Source organism: Podarcis bocagei, assembly GCF_964188305.1.
Source record: "Podarcis bocagei genome assembly, chromosome: 8".
Lineage (NCBI taxonomy): Eukaryota > Metazoa > Chordata > Lepidosauria > Squamata > Lacertidae > Podarcis > Podarcis bocagei.
In genome coordinates this window covers 67,810,029-67,831,649 of record NC_138133.1, presented here as the reverse complement: position 1 = coordinate 67,831,649, position 21,621 = coordinate 67,810,029, and the positions used below count along the sequence as shown (strand labels likewise).

The following is a 21,621-nucleotide window of genomic DNA, read 5'->3' as shown; positions in this document are numbered from 1 at the left end:
CAATATCTTATGAGAGGGTAGTATATACCTTTATAAATACATATTTGCTACTTCACTTCAGGCAGTAAAACTGAGCCAGCCTTGCATCTGTAGGCATGGAGAGGCATCTCTTCCAGCAGACATTTTAAAGAACGTACTGGATTTTTCAGTGTATAAGACTACAGTGGTACCTCGGGCTACAGATGCTTCAGGTTACAGACTCCGCTAACCCAGAAATAGTACCTCGGGTTAAGAACTTTGCTTCAGGATAAGAACAGAAATTATGTTCTGGTGGTGCGGCAGCAGCAGCAGGAGGCCCCATTAGCTAAAGTGGAACCTCAGGTTAAGAACAGTTTCAGGTTAAGAACAGACCTCCGGAATGAATTAAGTTCTTAACCCGAGGTACTACTGTATATTTTCCCCCAATTTTTTTAAGTTTAAAATTGGGGGTTGTCTTATACACGGAATGTTGCAATTATTTACAGTGGTACCTCAGGTTACAAACACCTCGGGTTACAGACTCCACTAACCCAGAAATAGTACCTTGGGCTAAGAACTTTGCCCCAGGATGAGAACAGAAAATGGCAGCGGCGTGGCAGCAGCGGGAGGCCCCATTAGCTAAAGTGGTACCTCAGGTTAAGAACGGTTTCAGGTTAAGAACGGACCTCCAGAACGGATTAAGTCCGTAACCACTATATTTCTTAATTTTGGGCTAAAGAAATAGGGGTCGTCTCATACATGGGGGCATCTTATACAGTGGTGCCCCGCAAGACGAATGCCTCGCAAGACGGAAAACCCGCTAGACGAAAGGGTTTTCTGTTTTTGAGCTGCTTCGCAAGACGATTTTCCCTATGGGCTTGCTTTGCAAGACGAAAATGTCTTGCGAGTGTTCTGATTTTCCCCCTGCTTCCCCCCCTTTTTCTAAGCCGCTAAGCCGCTAATAGCCTTTTAGCCACTAATCCGCTAAGCCTTTAATAGCCGCTAAACCGCTAATAGCGCTAATCCGCTAATAGGGTTGCTTCGCAAGACAAAAAAACCGCTAGACGAAGAGACTCGCGGAACGGATTAATTTCGTCTTGCGAGGCACCACTGTACACGGGAAAATACGGTAAATTGGGCAGGCCTTCATTTTCCCCACCCCCTTCTCCAATGGTTTACATTTGATTTGGACTGCTTCTCCTCTCAATGTTATTGGGGTCATTGGTATTACTCCAAAGCAAAAGTTAGTCATAGAATGATAGAGTTGGAAGGGACCAAGAGTCTAGTCCAGCCCCCTGAAATGCAGGAATCTTTTGCCCCAAGACAGAGGTTACAATATACCGCTTGAATCAAGGGAAAAGCTGTGGAGAAGAGAATTTAAAATTCACGGCCTGTAGTTCACTAAAAGAAAATAATATGAAAATGATATATGGATGGTATTTGACTCCAGGAAAGCTTGCTAAGATGTATAAAAATTATTCTAAACTATGCAAGAAATGTAAGGAGAAAGTAGGTACATTTTCTGATATGTGGCGGATGTGTAAAAAAGTAAAGGGCTTCTGGGAAATGATATACAACGAAACTTAAAAAATGTTTAAGAGTACATTTGTTTAAAAACCAGGTGCTTTTTTACTAGGAGTAATAGGAGAAGAAGTGCCAAGGAAACAAAAGAGACTGTTTATGTATTTGACTACAGCAGCTAGAATGTTACTTGCCCAGAAGTGGAAAGAAGAGAATGTCCCAACAGAAGAATGGATGACTAAGATGAGGAAAAATTCAATCAATAATGGCGAACCTTTATAGATTACTTTAAAGAACACTGTAAAAATGTTAAAACGTTAGCAGGTTTGATGTAACATTTCTGAAATAATAACAGAATTAGGAAGAGAAAATAAGTTGAAATTAATTAGAGAAATATAATTATATGCAAGGAGAATAAAAAGGGGGAAATGGAAACCAGGGAGGGGGGAACCATTTAAAGGCAAATTTGGATTGGATATGTATTTACAAAAGTAAAAATGTTGTTATTTTGAAAACTGAAAATAAAATAATTTTTTTAAAAAGAAGGAATCTTTTGTCCAAAGTGGGGCTCAAACCCACAATCTTCAGATTAAGGGTCTCATGCTCTACTCTCTCAACTATGTGCCATAACTTGTGCTAAATACGTTTAAAAGGATGACGTTCAACATTCTCATCACATAGCCAGGAATTTCACGAATAACGCCTGGGGCTCTAGCTATTGAGAGTCTTTGGAGGTCAAATTCCAAACCTGAACTACCAGTAGAACAACAACAATATAATATACACAGCAAATGGTTCCAATCCAAATATCCTTTCTTTATTGGGAGCAAGCCTGCCTCAGAGCATGGAGGCAATCTGAAACACTAAGGGAGTGATCCTGTGTACATGAAGCAGGCATAAAGCAGGCCAGTGGAAGCTAAGTAGGCATCAAGTTACACCAGATCCAAACACCGTTCAGGAGAGAAGCGGCTGCTGCTGCTCTGCCTATACCTGGCAGGGGGAAAACAAACCTTTAAAATAGTGTTTAATGCCAGGTTTCCAGGTCATGAATCCAGGCTAAGTCTACTCTCTCTAGTCCTACCACCTGTAAAGGTAAAGGTAAAGGGACCCCTGACCATTAGGTCCGGTTGTGACCGACTCTGGGCTTGCGGCGCTCTTCTCGCTTTATTGGCCGAGGGAGCCGGCGTTTGTCCGCTTCTGGGTCATGTGGCCAGAATGACTAAGCCGCTTCTGGCAAACCAGAGCAGTGCACGGAAACGCCGTTTACCTTCCCACCGGAGCGGTACCTATTTATCTACTTGCACTTTTTGATGTGCTTTCGAACTGCTAGGTTGGCAGGAGCAGGGACCGAGCAATGGGAGCTCACCACATCACAGGGATTCGAACCGCCGGCCTTCTGATCGGCAAGTCCTAGGCTCTGTGGTTTAACCCACAGCGCCACCCGCATCCCCCTACCACCTCTACACCCCCACAATGCCCCTTTTTGGGGACTCGCACCAGCTTTTGCTCAGCTGTGCCAGGATGAGCAAGTTACATCAGTGTATCTTTAGCTGAGCTGGGGTTGAGGTTTAATGCCAGCTGAGCCACGAATCAGCCGGCTGCCAGAGATCCACTGCATCCTGAGCTGCTCATCCCAGCAGATCTTGCCACAGGATTGCCCCACCCCCCAGATGAAAGAAGAGGTGACGTCTGATTCGGACCAAGCAACAAGCCCTTACCTATGGATGGAAAACGGAGTAATAGACTTGATAAGAGATGCCTTCGCTCCCACTTTAGCTGCTTCCACTGCTCCTCGAACTCTGTACAGGACTGTTTCACCATAGCTGACAAACTGCTGGTTGTAAACAACGATCTTTCCATGGGCTTCCTGAGCTTTTTTGTGCAGGTCGTCAAAGGAAGTCACCACTAAGACCTCAGCCGTAATGCCTGAAAATGAAAAATTGGGATAGTTATGGAGTCAGGCCTGACCAAAGACATTTCAGTGCCTGAAAAAATCTAAATGGCATCTCCTCCTACCAGGAAGGGCCATATCTGTCCTGTTTCCCTCAGAATCTCATATTCCAGTCTTAAGTTCTCTACATTATTGCATCTGTTTGCAATTTTTATATTAAAAGGAACATTGCTATGACAATCCATCGGCATTTTAGTGTGAATTCCTCCTACTATACACATTTTTGCATGCACTTTCCCTTAACCAAATGTTTTTGGGTATGTTATCTTCACTCATATATGCATTTATATGCACATTCCCCCCAGCTATATGCATTTTTGCACACATTTTTTGGTTCAAGAACTGTGTGCAAATTTTGAAGGACAGTTGCGTTTCAGATGTATACTGTTTCTCAGATTAGGATTTCATGAAAATGTGAACTGGGCCAAATTTCTCCACCATCCCTACCTCCCATTAATCAAGGTGGGACACAAGGTACCAGGAAGAGCTTTGGTACACATCCTGCACATTCCACTGGCATCTGGTGGGTCACTGTGAGAACAGGATGCAGGCCCAGATGGGCCATTGGCTTGATCTAGCAGGCTTCTCTTACATTCTTGCATAAGTGCGCTTATGGCTCATGGGTCAGATCTGTTCTGTCTTCCACTCTTCTGCCCATAATGGCACCCAAACCCTCAACTTGAGGCAGCTCGCATGGTAGTGGGCCAGAGCCAGACACTTCGCTAACTTAGATGAAGCAGAAAATAGTGCCCCCGTCCCCACATATCAAGGCATATAGTACCCACAGGGATCTTTTATTCCCCTTATGGTAAAGGTAAAGGGACCCCTGACCATTAGGTCCAGTTGTGGCCGACTCTGGGGTTGCGGCGCTCATCTCGCTTTATTGGCCAAGGGAGCCGGTGTACAGCTTCCGGGTCATGTGGCCAGCATGACTAAGCCGCTTCTGGCAAACCAGAGCAGCGCACGGAAACGCCGTTTACCTTCACGCCAGAGCGGTACCTATTTATCTGCTTGCACTTTGATGTGCAAGGTTGGCAGGAGCAGGGACGGAGCAACGGGAGCTCACCCCATCGTGGAGATTCGAACCGCCGACCTTCTGATCGGCAAGCCCTAGGCTCTGTGGTTTAACTCACAGCGCCACCCGCGTCCCTTCCCCTTATGGTAGTAATAAGTTAAATACCTAACAATTTGCTCCTCTTTCATGTCACCCAAGGCTCTTCAAGTGGGATTCAGTCACGTACTGTCAAGTTCAGGTGGTGCAATTCAAGTTGATTTGAAGCGCGTGCACAACAAACCCTGTTCCTCCCCCAAAACTGGACTTGTTGTGATAAGTAAAGTGATGGGAAAACACACTGAGAAGTATGGGACAACATTTGTTGATTCAACCTAATCAAAGTCCCCTAAATCAGAGTCAACACTTAGTGTCTAACCTCCCTGCATACTTTTTGCAAACCAATCAAGATGCGTATGCGATAAACAGGTGGTCTGGAAACAACTCCCAAATAAGCTGCCTGAGACGACTGCCTCACCCTACCTAATGGTAGGACCGGCCCTGTGCATGGATATGCAAGATGACAGCAATGTGTACATTTCTAAGGAAGAGGAAAGGAGGCTGCATTAGAAGATGGTCACCTGAGATGGCCAGCCATATGACAGAGGGGAAGCTGACCCATAGGCCTTAGGGAATAGCAGTTCCCAGCACAGTAACACTCCCATATTTCCAAGCATGTGTGCCTTTTATCATTCCTGCAATAAGCTAGAATTCAATAAAATAAAACAAGGGACAATGACATTATGTCTCCTGTCAGGAATATAGATTTGCAAGGCCTCAATTATTTCCATTTTAAACACACCACACAGCTTCAAAGTATTGATACAATCTGACCATTGTTTTGCTTGGTTGCTGAGTAACATGAAACATTATTATAAAGGGCAGAATCTGCCAGGAAATTCTCTTTCATGAAGTCCTCTTTGAAATGAAACCAATGTTTTTCATATACTGTACAGATATTTTTTAACCCATGGGTGGATGTGAAAGTGATTTATAAAAACACAAAAGCAGTGGCCGGCCTGCAGTAATTCCTCTCAGTAGGCTTTGCTTCTTCTCTTTAAAAAAAAAAAATAACCCCAAAGATCTGCAGTTTCTGAATTTCTAGTACAAATAAACTCTTAAGCAAAAAGTAAAAACAAAACAAAAAACACCCACTATAAACATTTCTTCTCTGCCTACTCTGTGGCCTTGCCTGAGAGAACAAATAAATGTTTATAGGTAACAGTGGTAACCAGATGGGATGGTTTTTTGTGTGTGCTCATACTACATATATTTTCACTGAGCATACATTTGGGAACCACGTTTCATGGTTTTTACAAAATCGTTCGCAAGATGACCACAATACTCAAGATCCAATCTTGCAGACGAGTTACAGAAGTAAGTGGAAACTGTTCAACAGCAAGAGCAAGGCTTGGCTGCTAAATATAGAAGTCGTAATGGATGCCTGGAATTCCACCACTGTGCATTTCACCTAGAAGCCGCAAAACACGTCAGTAAAAGCTAAATGCTGAAACAAATGTCACACACACCCCTTACACACACACTCGGTTTGTGCCAAGGCCAAAGGAAAGAATGAAAAAGCACTAGAGTCTCCTTTCTGTTCTTCAATTTGTAACTGTAAATTGTAATTACAGTGGAACCTCGACTTACGCACGGCTCTACTTACGTACAATTCCAGTTACGACATTCAGTAGGTGCTTTGACTTATGAACTTTCCTCTAGATATGAACAGAGGCCTTGCCAGCAGCCTGGAGCTTGCCCAGCCGGCTGCGGAGCAGCGCTGAGGCCTCTGCTGCTGGGGAGAGGGCCCCCATCCCACCCCCAAAGCTGTGGAAGAGGTGCCGCCTGCAAGTGGCACCGCAGGGCGCACTGCAGCCCCAAACCCCGCCGAGGAACTAACCTGAGGAAGTTCAGAGAAGAACCTGGCCTGGCAAGAAAAAAAAGTGACCCTGGCCAAAGTGAACCAGCTCTTTACTGACCCTTGCCCCACCCCCAGCTTGTAGCCAGGTAAGCCCACCCACCCTTCTACAATACGGTCTTATTTATTTTATAGCACAGTACATTAATTATTGCCTTCATTTTATGGATCTATGGTCTTGTTAGACAGTAAAATCCATGTTAAATTGCTGTGGGTTTTTTTTTGGGGGGGGGGTCATAGTCTAGAACGGATCAATTCACTTTTCCATTACTTTCTGTGGGAAAGTGTGTCTCTACTTATGTACGTTTCTAGTTATGACCAGACCTCCGGAACGGATTATGGTTGTAAGTAGAGGTTCCACTGTAGTCTTATCTAGATGCTTGCACTAAAGAAGTTTTCAACAGCAAACTACTGCCCGTTTCCTGGCTGCTACATAAAGACATATCCAAAGCTCTGATAGAAACACCCCCTCAACATGTGATATTATTTATTTATTTATTTATTTATTTCCCGCTCATCTGGCTGAGTTTCCCCAGCCACTCTGGGTGGCTTCCAATCAAGTGTTAAAAACAATACAGCATTAAATATTAAAAACTTCCCTAAACAGGGCTGCCTTCAGATGTCTTTTAAAGAGAAGATAGCTGCTTATTTCCTTCACATCTGAAGGGAAGGGGTTCCACAGGGCGGGCGCCGCTACCGAGAAGGCCCTCTGCCTGGTTCCCTGTAACCTCACTTCTCACCATGAGGGAACCGCCAGAAGGCCCTCGGTGCTGGATCTCAGTGTCCGGGCTGAACGATGGGGGTGGAGACGCTCCTTCAGGTGGCGACCCACAAGATGGCGACCAACATGGATGGGCTTTGATGTGACATAAAAAGATATCATGAGAGCTACTGGATGAAGACAAAAGGCCATCTAGTCCCAGTATCCTGTCCTTGCAGCGGCCAATGAGAATCCCACAAGCAGGACATGAGGACAACAGCAATCTTCTCATTTGAGCCCCACCCCTGGTAACTGGCATTCAGCGCCTTCCCTCTGATGCTGGAGGTAGAGCATAGCCATCACTATTAGTAGACACTGATCTTCCTTGATCTTGTCTAAACCCCTTTCAAAGCCATCCAAGTCGGTCGCCATCTTGTAGTACCAAGTCCTGCAGGTTAACTACACAGTGTGTAAAGTGCCTTCTTTTGTCTGTCAGGAATCTTCCAAGATGCTGCTTCATCGGATACCTATGGGTTCTACTGTTATGAGAGACAGAAATATCTATGCACATTCCATACACCCCACTGACTCGACTTTTTGGTAAACTAAAAATCTCCAAACATTGTAACTTTTACTCACAGCTCCTTTTTCAGGTGAGGTGACCAGAACTGCATGCCATTAATCTCTCCATAGATTTCTATAATGGTGTTACGATATTGACAATTTTATTTTCAATTCTTTTTCTAATGACCCCCAACATGGAATTTGCCTTCCCCTCACACCCCACACCTGACATCTTCATCAAGCATTGCAGGGGGTTGGATTAGATGACCTTGGAGTCCCTTCCAACTCTACAATTCTATGCAAAGTTGTTGTTGTTGTTGTTCCCATATGTGGAGCACTATACATTTGCTCACACTGGTTGAGCGGGTATTAAAATGACAAATGTGATTCAGTCGGCAGAGATCCTTTGGGAGCTCTTCACATTCCACTCTGAACCAGCACAGGAAGCGCGAACCTGGTTGGGTTCACGTAGAAACACGGACTGAATTAAATCCACGATCATCCCTATCCTTCAGAGCTCCTTTAGTTGCTCCCACTACAATTGATCTGATGCAAGACCAAAGGACAAGCTAATAAATAAACAGGAAGCAGGAAGTTCAGTGCTGCTGATGCTGTCCAGTTGCTCTCGATTCAGTTTTGTTTTGTTTTTAATCCAAATAGAGGAAGGTGCTGGAGGGGCACCGTGTGTGGGCAAGAGGGTTGAAATCCAATCCAGGCAGGAGTGAAATAATAATGGTGGGGAGATACAGTCATACCTCGTGTTACGTTTGCTTCAGGTTGAGCGTTTTGAGGTTGCGTCCCGCGGCGACCCGGAAGTACCAGAAAGGGTTACTTCCAGGTTTCGCTGCTTGCGCATGCGCGAATGCGCAAAATGACATCATGCGCATGCGCAGAAGCGGTGAATTGCGACCCGTGCAAGTGCAGGCACGGGTTGCATTCTGCTCATGTTGCGAACGGGCCTCTGGAATAGATCCTGTTCGCAACCAGAGGTACCACTGTACTGTGATGTGGGCAGCGAGACACACCAAATGTCCAGGGCATTTTCTTTAGGGGGAACTCACTGGAACTCAGTTCCAGCAGCTCTCAGGTGGGTGCCATTGCCATGCTAAGAGAAAGAGGGAGGCGTTCATGGTGAGTTCCAGAACCTCTCTTTCTAGAAAAATAGCAGTGCAGACGCCCACCGGACTGCAGCTCAGACCAGGTCACACAAAATTGGTTTCCTATTGAAAATTCATTACACATCGAAAATATGCCACTTCTGCCTACAACTAGGGGGGAAATAAATTAAGAAAGGTTGTGGGCAGACCTTGAAGTTTGATTCTAGGAATAGATAAGAAAGGTGAGAAAAATCTAACTTGGCAGGCTGTCTGGGCTTCCAAATTCCCCCTCCCCAAACCGTCCCCCGCCAAGTGCCAAGCATGCCAAATCTGAGTACTGAGTGAGAAATCTACTGAAGTTTGCTTGGCATCCAAGGGAGGTGAACTGATAGGCTGCAGCAGTTTCTAATGAAGAGGGCAGCTGTGTACCTAAGAAATGTCTCAGTGACAGGCTCATCCAAAGAGCCGGCGAAAATGAAGCCAGGGATCTGCAGATTTTCATTTTCCAATAGGAAAAGAAAAGGGGGGGGGGATTGAAGTCTGTGCTGGCTGGCACTGCAATCTACATGACATATCCGCTTCGGTAACAGATGAGCAGAATTGGCACCAGGTAATTCATCCCAGTGCTCCATTTACACACCGCATCAAGCGATGAAAACATAATAACATGTGCTCATGATTGTTCATCAAGGTGAGGAAGAACAGGAGCTATTCCTGACAGCTCCTTGCTGCATTAATGAAATATGTCACCTGCTAGGGAGGCCTCGAGATGCTGCCTCCCTTTCACAGTCTGCACAAGCCCCATCAAATTGCCCAAAGTTGATTTTTTTTAAAAAATGCTATGCTGAGTTTTCTAAGAACAGGAAACATGTCCCCTCAATTTTTTTTTTAAAAAATACATTTTAAAAAATAGGGAGAGTCAAGTGAATTTGCAAGAACACTCCTATGGTGATGGGAGTGCGGATAACAGACAGATACAAAAAGCATCAATTGAAGAGGAACTGCAGTAAAATGGAAACAGTGGTGCATGTGATGAATACAGGACACTACAGTATATGACGCCTTCTTACATCACTAACTGCACAACCAGGGATGGGGTGAGTGGGATTAAAGCCCTCTTCCCAGGCACCATGGTACACCAGTGTGGTGTAGTGGTTAAGAGTGGTAGACTAATAATCTGGTGAACCGGGTTCGCGTCTTCGCTCCTCCACATGCAGCTGCTGGGTGACCTTGGGCTAGTCACACTTCTCTGAAGTCTCTTAGCCCCACTCACCTCACAGAGTGTTTGTTGTGAGGGAAGAAGGGAAAGGAGATTGTTAGCCACTTTGAGACTCCTTCGGGTAGTGATAAAGCGGGATATCAAATCCAAACTCCTCCTCTTCTTCTTATTCCTTCCCCCGCTGTTTAAATAAAAACTAAGACATGTTAAACACATTTACCATCTCATCTAATTTGGCCCTTTGGCAAGCTACTTTTTCTGGTGCCCTGTGGTGGCGAAGGCTCCAGGTAGCTCTACCCAAAGCAGGTTTCAGGTTTGCTCAGAAGAACATCCCAGTAGATTTGCGGGGACTTATTTCCTGCAGGATCTGCTTAGGGTTGCAGATTAACAGTCATGGCTGAGGCAAGGTTCCAAGACTACATCAGGATGACGAGTCCAAGCGGATTCTGCAAGAGAGATCTGAGAGCAGGGAATTAACTCAGGCCTGCTACTGCTCACGGATCTCGCCAGAAAAATATGTGGATTTTGCAGCCTGACAAAGTTTCACAAGTATTCTTCCACAGAGGAAAATCATTTTGTTGGAATTGGCTCCAATACCTATAGAAGTTTCCACTAAGATGGGAGGAAGCCAATGTGTATCAAGGAAAATGATTTCTTTTCTAACTTTATATTTCTTTCCAGGACTACGTTTTCCATGATGTGCTCCCTATTTCTCTTGATGGTCAAAGCAGGGAGGGGGGGATGGTTAGTCACGAGGGGGCTGGGGAATATGATATGTTGAGGTTCAACTGGTAAGAAAAACACCTCACATATTTCACAGCCCAATGTACATTCACAGAAAGCCCTAATAAACACAAATACCCACTTCATGTTTTCCACACCAAGGTGTTCACAGGGACTTCCAAATATGCAACTGATTATGCAAAAGATCATTTTGACACACCAGGCAAAGAGCAGCAATAAGTATGTGATAGGAAGGGGAGTTTATTTCAGTTTGCATTTTAATGCAAACCTACCAAATCCACACCTCCTAAAACAATATGCAAACAGAAACACAACCATCCTTCAAAATTCATGCTTCTCGTCAAGTTTTGTATGCACAAAAAATGTGTATATTAGGAGTAAAGTGTGTATAAGAGCGGCTATATTAATGAAAAGAACATATGAAAATGAACTTTCGGGGAAACTGCTTGGAAAAATGTCAATATTGGCCGAAGTTGTATACAAAAATGTGTAGATGAGGAGAAACATACACTAAAATGCAGATGATGCAGAAATATTGGAAACTGAACTTAAGACTGGAAAAAATGGGAAACTGAAATCGATTCCTCCATTGCTTATTAGTGAGATATGCAGCAAACGGAAGTCTCACTGCAATTACTTATTTTTGGCCGTGGAAAGAGAAAAAATTCTTCTTTGACTCTAACAAAGGTGTTTGTTACAACTGATGCTTCCCACAACATTCTGTTGCTGTTTTGATGCTGTTTTAATGCATTTCAACTCTTGGAATTTTAACTTTGTATTTTATTGATTTGTTATATCTCGCTTGGTGGGGAAGTATACATATACCCTAAAATAATTCAGCAAACTCGGACATTACCTTCTGGAGGAGTCCCAATGCTGCCACCAAGCCCTAAAAGGGCAATGCTGTAGTTCCGTGGTTTCATCATTATTGCTGATTCTTCCCCCCTTTCCCAGTGTGGGATTTTTGCTGGCTCCAGGTGGACGTTTTCCAGGCCATCTTCCTTCAAGACTTTGTGCATGTACTGGATAGCTAGTTCTAGATTTCTGGAACCACTCACTCTCGGCCCGAAAGTGTCCACAAAGAATGCAAGCCTTTCATAGGATCTGTTCTGAGCCTTGCCATGGATGGCAAGTTCGATAATCTTCTTAGCAACATCTGAATAGCCCGCTATTTCCCTCTTAATGTCTTCAAATGATCTTCGGGGGCCGGCATTGTCACTGCTTAATGGATTCTCTTCGCTTTGAGGAAACAGGCAAATGAGAGCTATTAAATACAGAAGCTTCATTTTTCTCCGCTCTAAATTTTATGGGTCAATCTGTAGGAGGGAGAGGGGGGGGGGGAAAGATAACAGGCAGTCATAAAGCTGTTCAAGGGCTGCTCCAGTTTGGGAGCGTGCGAAAATTGCGAAGCGAAAGTTGCGAAGTTGCAGAAAGGCGAGGCCAGTTTGTGGGTGGTCATCTTTAAAGCTAAATGAGAACTGAAGACACCAACCCGCACTTTAGTTCAGCTTAAAGGACTACCAATGGAATGAAGCACTGCTGTCTAGTGAGTATGCTGTATGGATGTATTTTTTGATGGCCGGCAACTTTTAGCGCACGAGAAAGCAGTGCACCTTGACACGGCTTTTTCTATGGGTTCCATCCACAGGTGGAAGAACTTTGCAACTTCACTCATTGGCTCTGGCCACCATGAGCTCAAAACCTTTACTACTAAGCTCTGCCCCCTGGTGGATGGAGTCTTAGAAGCGGGTGCCATGCTGCATGCTGAGGTTCCAGGTGGTACTACTCTTGAGGGTAATCCATTTCTCCAGAAACATTGCAGATCAAGTTGAGTAAGGACAGCCAGCCTCTCCTTTGCAACCTCTTATTTTAAAGCTTCACATTCAGTTATGTCCTCTGCATTCTCAATCCTCTCTCAATAATATGTCAGTATTATTATTTAAGTAAACTGACAAGAAAGAACTGTTGGGATCTAGAAGTCTTTGAAATGCTTCTAAGGGTCTTTTCCTAACAGGAAAAAAAAACATGGCAAAGAATTAAGATGCAGAATGCATATCAAATACTCTTTATTGCTATACATAAAAGGGGACACACAACCATTATCCGTTCCTTTTAAAATTAACCAAGCTGCAATTAGAATGCTAAATATTACACTCTTATGCGTTGAATGGTAGGGGAGAGATAAAAGAAACCTATAGATGTATCTAAACTGACATTTAAGAGGCTTTGTAACAATAGGACCTTACACTGGAATACTTTATTTTCTGCCAAAAGAAAAAAAGTTAAAGCCCAGTCCCTGTTTCAGTTCTTTAAAACTTCATAACCCTTATTAAGAGCTAATTACAATTGTCATAAGAATAAAGCAGACTTATCTTTAAAGAACTAATCCCAGATGCAAAATTGTACTTTATTCTACAAAGAAGAATATTCTCAGCATCAAGTTGTTCCGTGCAGGGGCGGACTGCTAATTAGTTCATGTATTATTATTTTTTAAGTGCTTTGAAATTGCACAGGTTGGAGGGACTTTCTTCTGTATGTTTTGTGATTCCCCCCCCCCTTAATGGACTACAGGACACAATCCACTAGAAGTATTTCTTACTTTCTGCACAAGCTGTATCATACCCTCCAACACTCCTCTGCTGAAATTGGGATGCGTGTCTTCTGGTGCTGCACTCTCGCAAGAGACAGAGGTCTGAAGTGAGAACACAGCCCCACTGCAAGCATATCCTCCTCCCGAGTTTGGTGGCCATGGCGCTGGAGGGGGGAAATGGGACATTCCAGGATCAAATCAGAAGCCAATATGGCTTCTGCAATTCCGGGATGTCCTGGGAAAATCGCGACACTTGAAGGGTATGCTGTATAGAAAAGATTGTATAGAAAAGACAGCTGTACAGGAAAGATTGTGCCACCAGAATGGTGAAAGGGAGTAGCTAATTCAAGGGTTGCCAACGCAGTGCCTGCGGGCACACATTAACCTCCAGCAGCCTCTGTTATCACCTGAAAGGCCCCATCTCCTCACTGAAATTAGACTTGACAGATAGAAGGCTACAGCAGAAGAGTTCCCCCCCCCCCACTGAGTCTAACTGCAACATGGGAACAATTTTGGGGTGTGCATTGCCCCTGGGGAGAGTTAATTTCCCCCATACCCTAATTGTTGTGAGTGGACAATCTATCTGGAGTCTACAAGCGGGAAGGAAAGATTAACCCTTACATTAAGGGTCCTCCAGGGTGCTGGTGGTGTTCACAACCATTTCTCTAGTTTGATGGCTTTTGAGCTAGATGCTGTGTTATCTGTTGTCTGCAGTTTAACTGGGCTATTAACAGGGTCACCCACAGCTCCCTGGCCAGGCTTTATACACAGGCCTACAGAAGGGCTTTAACTTGGCCAGAGTGATGCCTTCCAGATGCAGCTGGACTGCAATACCTATCATCCCCAACTATTGGCCATGCTGGCTGGGACTGATGGGAGTTGGAGTCCAGCAACATCTGGAGGCAACTGCATTGGCCACCCATGAACTAGGCCAAGGCTGGAGAGAAGGAGGGGGAACGGCTGGAAGCAGTGCACTGTGATTGAATGCAACATGGATAATACTGTGTCGACAGCTGACAATTTGATTCAGATCGCCAGCATAGCAGTTGTCTCAAGGTCAGGGAGTACACCCCCCCCCCCACACACACACAGTTCCGTTTGCTCCGTAAGAGCAAGCCCTGCTAGCTCATCCACAGCCTCGAGAGAGAAAGAAAATGGCAACATATGAGGAGCTCTGATGGACCAAAGAGCCATCTGGTCCAGCATTCTGTTTTCAAAACTGGCTAGCCAAATGCTTCCAGGAAGCTTAAAAGCAGAGCGCAAAAGCAAACAGATTCCCACCACCGCTTGTCCCAGAAAACATCTGATCTTCATCGCTATACTGACTCTGAACATGGAGCCTTCATCTACCTGTCATGGCTCATAGCATTAAAAAAGAGAGGGGGGAATCTGAACAGGTGCTATCCATAGACGTCCCCACAAAAGGATACAGAACGGGAAATGCAAACCAAGATGCTCTTGGCAGGGCCAGCATCATAGGCATCTTTGGGTAGCTACTGGGGAACCAATGCCTGCCATGTAACCCAAGGGAGAACTAGGCCTGCCATCAACCCGCTGCAAACAGCTGCACAACCACCTCTCTAACTTGGCAGGATGACATTTCTGCTCATTTGTGTTTTGCTACAGTGATACTTACACATTGCAAAACAGGGAGAGCTAATCACCCACAGGCATGTAGAAATTGTAATTCAAATAAAGGAAACACATCCCTCTAAAGGCAGACTTGCATAAAACTTGCATATGTCTATTTACATGTATAGCTGCACATGTAACAATAACTACCATAATTCAAACATAAATACATCTCACCGTAGCAAGAGAGACTGTGACCAGGCAGCCTGGTTGCCTGCTTAGTCTTCTTTCCAGCTGCTATCTGCCCAAGACCCTTGTTCTCGCTTTTTATTATTTATCTATAAACTGGACTTGACTTGGACCAGATAGCCAGTGTGGTGTAGTGGTTAAGAGCAGTGGACTCGTAATCTGGGGAACCGGGTTCGCGTCTCCGCTCCTCCACATGCAGCTGCTGGGTGACCTTGGGCCAGTCACACTTCCTTGAAGTCTCTCAGCCCCACTCACCTCACAGAGTGTTTGTTGTGGGGCAGGAAGGGGAAGGAGATTGTTAGCCACTTTGAGACTCCTTCAGAGGAGGGAAAGGCAGGATATCAAGTCCAAACTCTCTCTTCTTTCAAACTAGTGCTATGTTGAAACCTGCCCCCCCCCCCGTTTCTCAAAAAGTTACCTTTCCCTGAATAAGAGACTTCTCTTTTTTTGCCTCATTCTCCAGGTGCTTTAGAACTTCTTCAGAATTTTGGTTGCCATAGGTGGTGGTTCCCCCCCCCAATATTATTTTTATTCAATTTTTCCTATACAAAATTTATACAATTCATACATCTTTTTTATATCCATTCTCTTTTTGACTTCCCTCAACTTGACTGATACTCCTTCCCTTCTTAATTTCTTGCACATTTCTAAAACCTTACTTCCATTATTTTTATAGATTAAATCTTATTTTGCTCACATTCTAACGTTTCTTCTTACAGAGCTTCATTAAGGCTTACAAGCGTTATTTGATTATCACTTAATTTACGCATATACTCTGTAAACTTTTCCCAATCTTCTAAAAATCTCTGATCTCGTCGATTTCGGATCCTTCCCGTCAGTCTATCAAGTTCTGCATAGTCCGTCATCTTCATTCTCCATTCGTCTAGTGAAGGTAGCTCGGTGGTGTTTATTGGAAGGGGAACGAGGAGACATTTCTCTAAAACCTTGCTGCCTCCAGGCTGCCTACATTTCCCAATCTGAAAAGGGTCCATAGGAGCTCACATAGAATCATGGAATCATAGAATTGTAGTGTTAGAAGTGACCCAGATGATCATCTAGTCCAACTTCCTGCAATGCAACTTAAAAAAATATATTAAAATTAAAGCCAGCACCTGTCAGGCACAGAGTAGGCAGCGGCAGCAGGGGGTATTGGTATTGTTTGTTACCACACTATGTATATTTGTGTTTTTATATTGTAAACCACCCTGTGATCCTTGGGTGAATTTAATTACTTGTTTTGTTTCTGCTCTTGTTCTCCTTACGTATTTAGTACTTTTATATTGCATTTTTATGCAGTGAGCTGACATGAGATCTACGGGTGAAAGGTGGTATACAAATTCAATTAAATAACAATCCCCACCCACTCCACCCCACTTTCTTGTGCTAACAGAAGAACCCAACACTGGGCACCATGGGATCTTCAGGAAAAGCAAGGCTGCAGAGTTCAGGCAAAGAACTGATTCATGGAATGAAAAGACACTCACTCCTGACTACCTTGAAAGCATGGCGAGGACAACAAAACCCTGCACAGCACCCCATGGGAATTTTCACCAAAATTCACTTTCTCCTTTAATAATTTACTGGTGTAATTCCTTTTCTCATTACTTGATGGAGAATACTAATGAAACACATGGGGGATAACTATTATTATTTAGCACAGCTCTACTTTAAACCAAAGTCTGTCTTCTCTAAAGTAAGGTATCTGACCACCCCTAGTGACAATAGTCAGCCTCCACAGGTAGAAGCGCTTCTGAACAGAAGCTGCTGAGAGTGCTGCTGTGCTTGGTTCCTGCCAGTGGTGTCACAAGGTGGGGACGGGGGGGGGCGGTGTGCCCTGGGTTCCATGTCTTGGGGGGTGACAAGAAGGCACCCCTCGGGGGTGCCTGCCCTGCTGCCCCAGCCCGGGCGCAGTAGCGCGAACAGCCATCATGTGGCCGCAGCCTCATGTGGAGGATCTTCTGTTCGGGGCTGTAGCTGCGAGCAAAGGATCCCGTCACCATCCGTACAGCGTTCGAGCAGCGCCAGTGGCAAACCGCTACGTACGACGCATGTGTGGTGTCGCACGCATGTGCTGTACATAGCGACGCTGAACATGCGCTGTACATAGCGGTTTGCCACCGGTGCTGCTGGAGCGCCATACGGACGGTGGTGGGATGCCTCCACCACTGGCAAGAGCCACTTATAGTGAGCCAGGGGCCCCTTCCCAACCTCCCTCCCTCCCTCCCTGACTCGCCGTAAGCGGCTCCTGCTTTGCCAGTGCCCCAGATGACGAGCTGTGCCACTATGCCAGTGCCCTGGCAAAGCGGGATACCTCCCCCCTTCCCCCGACGGCTCAGGGTACTTGGGAGTCGTGGGGGCAGGGGCGCAGAGGCGTAGGAAGGGGGGTGGACCACCCCAAGTGTCATCGCTGAGGGGGTGACATGCGGCGCCCACCCACGACTCCCAAGCCTACTCCAAGCTGTCGATGTGGGGGGGAATGGCAATTTTTTTTTGCACCAGGGTCTCCCACAGACCAGCCACTGTGAGAACAAGATGCTGGACCAGATGGACCAATGGCCTGATGCAGCAAGCTCTTCTAGTTATACAGTGGTACCTCGGGTTAAGTACTTAATTTGTTCCAGAGGTCTGTTCTTAACCTGAAGCACCACTTTAGCCAATGGGGCCTCCTGCTGCCACTGCGCCACCGGAGCACGATTTCTGTTCTCATTCTGAATCAAAGTTCTTAACCTGAAGCACTATTTCTGGGTTAGCGGAGTCTGTAACCTGAAGCGTATGTAACCCGAGGTACCACTGTATTCTTAATGGTCCCCTAGCTGGGTACCGCCTGCCGTTCCACACACACAGTGCCCCCAACTGGCAATGCATTGTGGGGGAGCAGAAGTGGCATGCGTCAGCTGACACCTGTTAGCTGTTACTGCTCCTGCTACTACACTGAAAGGGGAGCCCAGCAACCCAGCCCAAGGTTTTGTGCAGAGATAAGGAAGCTCATACCTGTGGAGAGGGGAAACACACAGCCCTCCAGACCTCTCTATCTTGGGACTTCCCCCAGCACCTCTCACCAGCCCTCCCTGTGCATTTTTGCCTGTCCAAAATGAGTCCTTGATCTCTGATAACGGCTCTTGCCTGCAGGATGAGGAGGGGCAAGCCAATGTTTGTAGAAACTCGTGAACTGTATACCATGTGTTGCTCTGTCCACTTTCCAGCCTGCTCATCACAGGCATGTGGCCCTGAAATGCCACCCAGATGCAAATGTGGCCTTTGGGAATAGTAAACCTCCCCCATCTCTGGTTTATGGCTTTCTTAGAATCAGAGTTGGAAAGGACCACAAGGGTCACCTAACCCTCTGCAATGCCCTGCAATCTTTTGCCCAACTTGGGGCTCAAACCCATGACCCTGAGATTAAGAACCTCATGATTTATCAACTGAGCTACCCCAGACTTCCTGAGTAATAAAGCCCAAACCACACTGGTTGGTAGCCTTGGTTGAACTCTTAACCATAGTGCAGCAGGTGGATGAAGCTTCTCAGGACTGTCCTCCTGCCACACCCACTCTGCAGCCCAGTCTGAGTCAACCTGTCATTTGAAACCTGTCATTTCCATAGTTTATACAAGATAGGGAGATAGCATGCTTAACCACGCACATTAAGATAGGGAAGCGAACTTTGAGACAAAAAACATTTGTACAAGAGAAAAACATTAACAGGTTTACGCGAAATGTCCCGAGTACAAATCAGACCTTGGAGGAAATGAATTAGCATAAACTGGTGTCGCATAGAGGCTGCAAACATGTGCCAAAAAACCATCCCTTCAAATCTCACTTCCAACAAAGCATTACACAATCTTCCCTCGACTGTTCCCCATAAGGCTTGGTTTCCAGACCCTTCCTTGATCATCTCGGTCACCTTCTTCTGCACACCTTTCAGCTTGTCAATATCCTTCTTAAACTCTGGTGCCCAGAACTTTTTTTAAATAAATAAATAAAAGGAAATTTAAGTATGTGAGCTTAAGCGTGTCAGAACACAAAAATGACACCAAAACATCAAAATAATTACCTAGGAGCTTATTCATAAATCACAGGCTAAATGGAAAGAGACAGAGGCAGATAGGGTGGGGGGGACAGCCTAAATGAAGAAAGCTTGAGCAATGCTTCTATTTTTATACAGAATTTCTAGAAATCCTTGTTGACGTTTGCAGATCAAAAGGAGCTAATTCATGATGCCAAATAGGAAATGTGGAAAAGAAACAATAGGCTCAGGTTAATATCCACTTAATTGCTAGAAAGGTCTCCTAAATCTGTGAATAATCTAATAATTTCCTAACGATGTTTTCCGTTTGATTCTCCTCCAAGGGATACAGGAAATCATATACCTGGGAGTACATGAGGTGGCTTGGATAACATCGGATTAGACTTTTAAAGCCCTGGGGCAAAGGAAAGAAACTTGCATGGTACACGGGGGCGTCTGGTACAGTTAGTAGCATCTAACAGTCAGCTTGTTATGACAGCTGTGGAAAAAGTTGGCTCAGAGGTTAGCTGAATGTGCAATATAAGAGGAATTATGGCGTTGTTGTTTTTAAGTTATGGGGTTGTTTCCTGTGATGGAAATAGAGCAGCAAAGGCTGAAAACGGAAGAAATTGAGGTATTTCTGAAAGCCTACTCATACTTGTTCAACAAGAGTTATCTCTTTGTATTTGGGGGCTCAGAGTTGTGTTCTGCTATACATTTTGATGGATTTTGAACTGGTCGGCTTTGCCTCACAGAAACTCCCAGAGCAGATTGTGTGTGTGTGTGTGTGTGTGTGTGTGTGTGTGTGTGTACACGTCTACACATGTACATACACACACAAATATGGGGTTGCCACCCGTTTGCCAATCCCAACTACCTGCCAAACCTGCTTCCCCCACACCTGGCTGACCCCTCCTCTCTTTACACCTGAACAACCATAGAATCATAGATTCTATTTTACCCCTCACAATGCCCCCATGCTCCGCCTCTTTTAAAGGAGGGTGGGAGGAGTTTCAGAGAGCAGTTTAGGAAACCGCTCTCTGCAACGCCTCTCCCTCTCTGTTACACCTCCCCGCATTCGCATTATGAACACATTGTAGTAACAACACTTGGGGTGGCCCACAGCAGAGCAAAAAGGGGGTATGGCTGGGCGGGGGGCTGGAGGGTCAGATTTGGGCCCATCTCAATGGGGGAACTTGTCGGCCTGGCTTAGGACTAGGGCTGGGTGATATCTGGTTTTCAACATCACGATATATCACTAGCTAAACATTGCAATACAGTGGTACCTCGGGTTACAAACGCTTCAGGTTACAGACGCTTCAGGTTACAGACTCCACTAACCCAGAAATAGTACCTCGGGTTAAGAACTTTACCTCAGGATGAGAACAGAAAATGCGCACCAGCGATGCGGCGGCAGCGGGAGGCCCTATTAACTAAAGTGGTACCTCAGGTTAAGAACAGTTTCAGGTTAAGAACAGACCTCCGGAACAAATTAAGTTCTTAATCCGAGGTACCTCTGTATACTGATATATCACCATGTTTGCAATAAGGATCGAGCTATGTATAGGCATTGGCTGGCTTCATGGTTTTTCCCACGTTGTGTGTTTTTCATAGCACACACACATAACAATTTGCAATATATTGACAGGTCAAAAACTGTGAAACCAATATCACGATATAACTTGAGACAGGTTTTGGATGATTTATCAAAATAAAGCCCAGCCCGACTTAGGACGGTGGTGAAAGAAATTAAGAATGTTAAATTGATCTAGCACGAGAGATGTACAAATATGGTTGTCTTAAAAACCTTGTTTGTTTATTCTCCTGCTTACTCTTGAAGATGTCCACTCTAAGGCCTGGAACGAAGAAAGCAACGGCTGCAAAATATCAACATGCAACCCTTCTGCTTGTCAAGTGAATACTAAAACAGAGCAGCGCAGCAAGAAGCCTTCTCTATCAAGAAGCATAGCTTCTCAACCCCAATCTACCCTGGAAAATGCAAGTTTCTGGAGTCAAAAGTTGTAATGCGATCTCCCTAAGTTTCTCGAAACAGCAGTGAGTATGGAGCTGTCACTATCTGTCAGCTCTTGCACCGGCAGCTTGGCCAGCCCTGTGGAATTAGGGAAACTGAATACAATCAGACTGTCAAATCAAACAGCAGTTACAAAGGCATTTCTTGGGCACCCTCAAGCAGCATTCCAGCAGAGAAGACCCTGTGCAGTTCCACTGCAGATAATGAACTCTGAACATTGCTGGGAAGCTTTCCTAGAAATGGCAAAACACCTCTTTTAATGCAATTTGCCGGGTTTTTTCCTCTTTTAATTTGCCAGTAGAATGGATGAATAACTTCTACTTAGGTTTCTCCTCTGAGCTGGAAAACAGTAGGATAACTACCATTTGTAAGATGCTGCCAGATAGTTTTATTTTTTAAATACTTATCCATATACTCACTGGAGCAAACCTGATACCAGTCACTGTAAATAA

At 45.0% G+C, this 21,621-nt stretch overlaps 1 protein-coding gene across 4 annotated transcripts in view; it reads right to left on the bottom strand.

The window, feature by feature from the left end:
- CPQ (carboxypeptidase Q) overlaps nucleotides 1–21,621 on the bottom strand; it is a 185,897-nt gene that overhangs the window by 147,695 nt on the left and 16,581 nt on the right. Inside the window, exons 2-4 of one of the 4 annotated variants that reach the window (XM_081204846.1) lie at nucleotides 13,323–13,397; nucleotides 11,580–12,039; nucleotides 3,198–3,405 (exon numbers count right to left, since the gene is read on the bottom strand). In XM_081204846.1, coding sequence (XP_081060972.1) covers nucleotides 3,198–3,405; nucleotides 11,580–12,009 — 638 coding nt within the window. In that variant the 5' untranslated portion in view covers nucleotides 12,010–12,039; nucleotides 13,323–13,397. Of the gene's footprint in view, nucleotides 1–3,197; nucleotides 3,406–11,579; nucleotides 12,040–13,322; nucleotides 13,398–18,125; nucleotides 18,148–21,125; nucleotides 21,248–21,621 lie in introns of those variants that run through there. The other 3 variants (XM_081204847.1, XM_081204848.1, XM_081204845.1) reach the window with 3 other exon arrangements.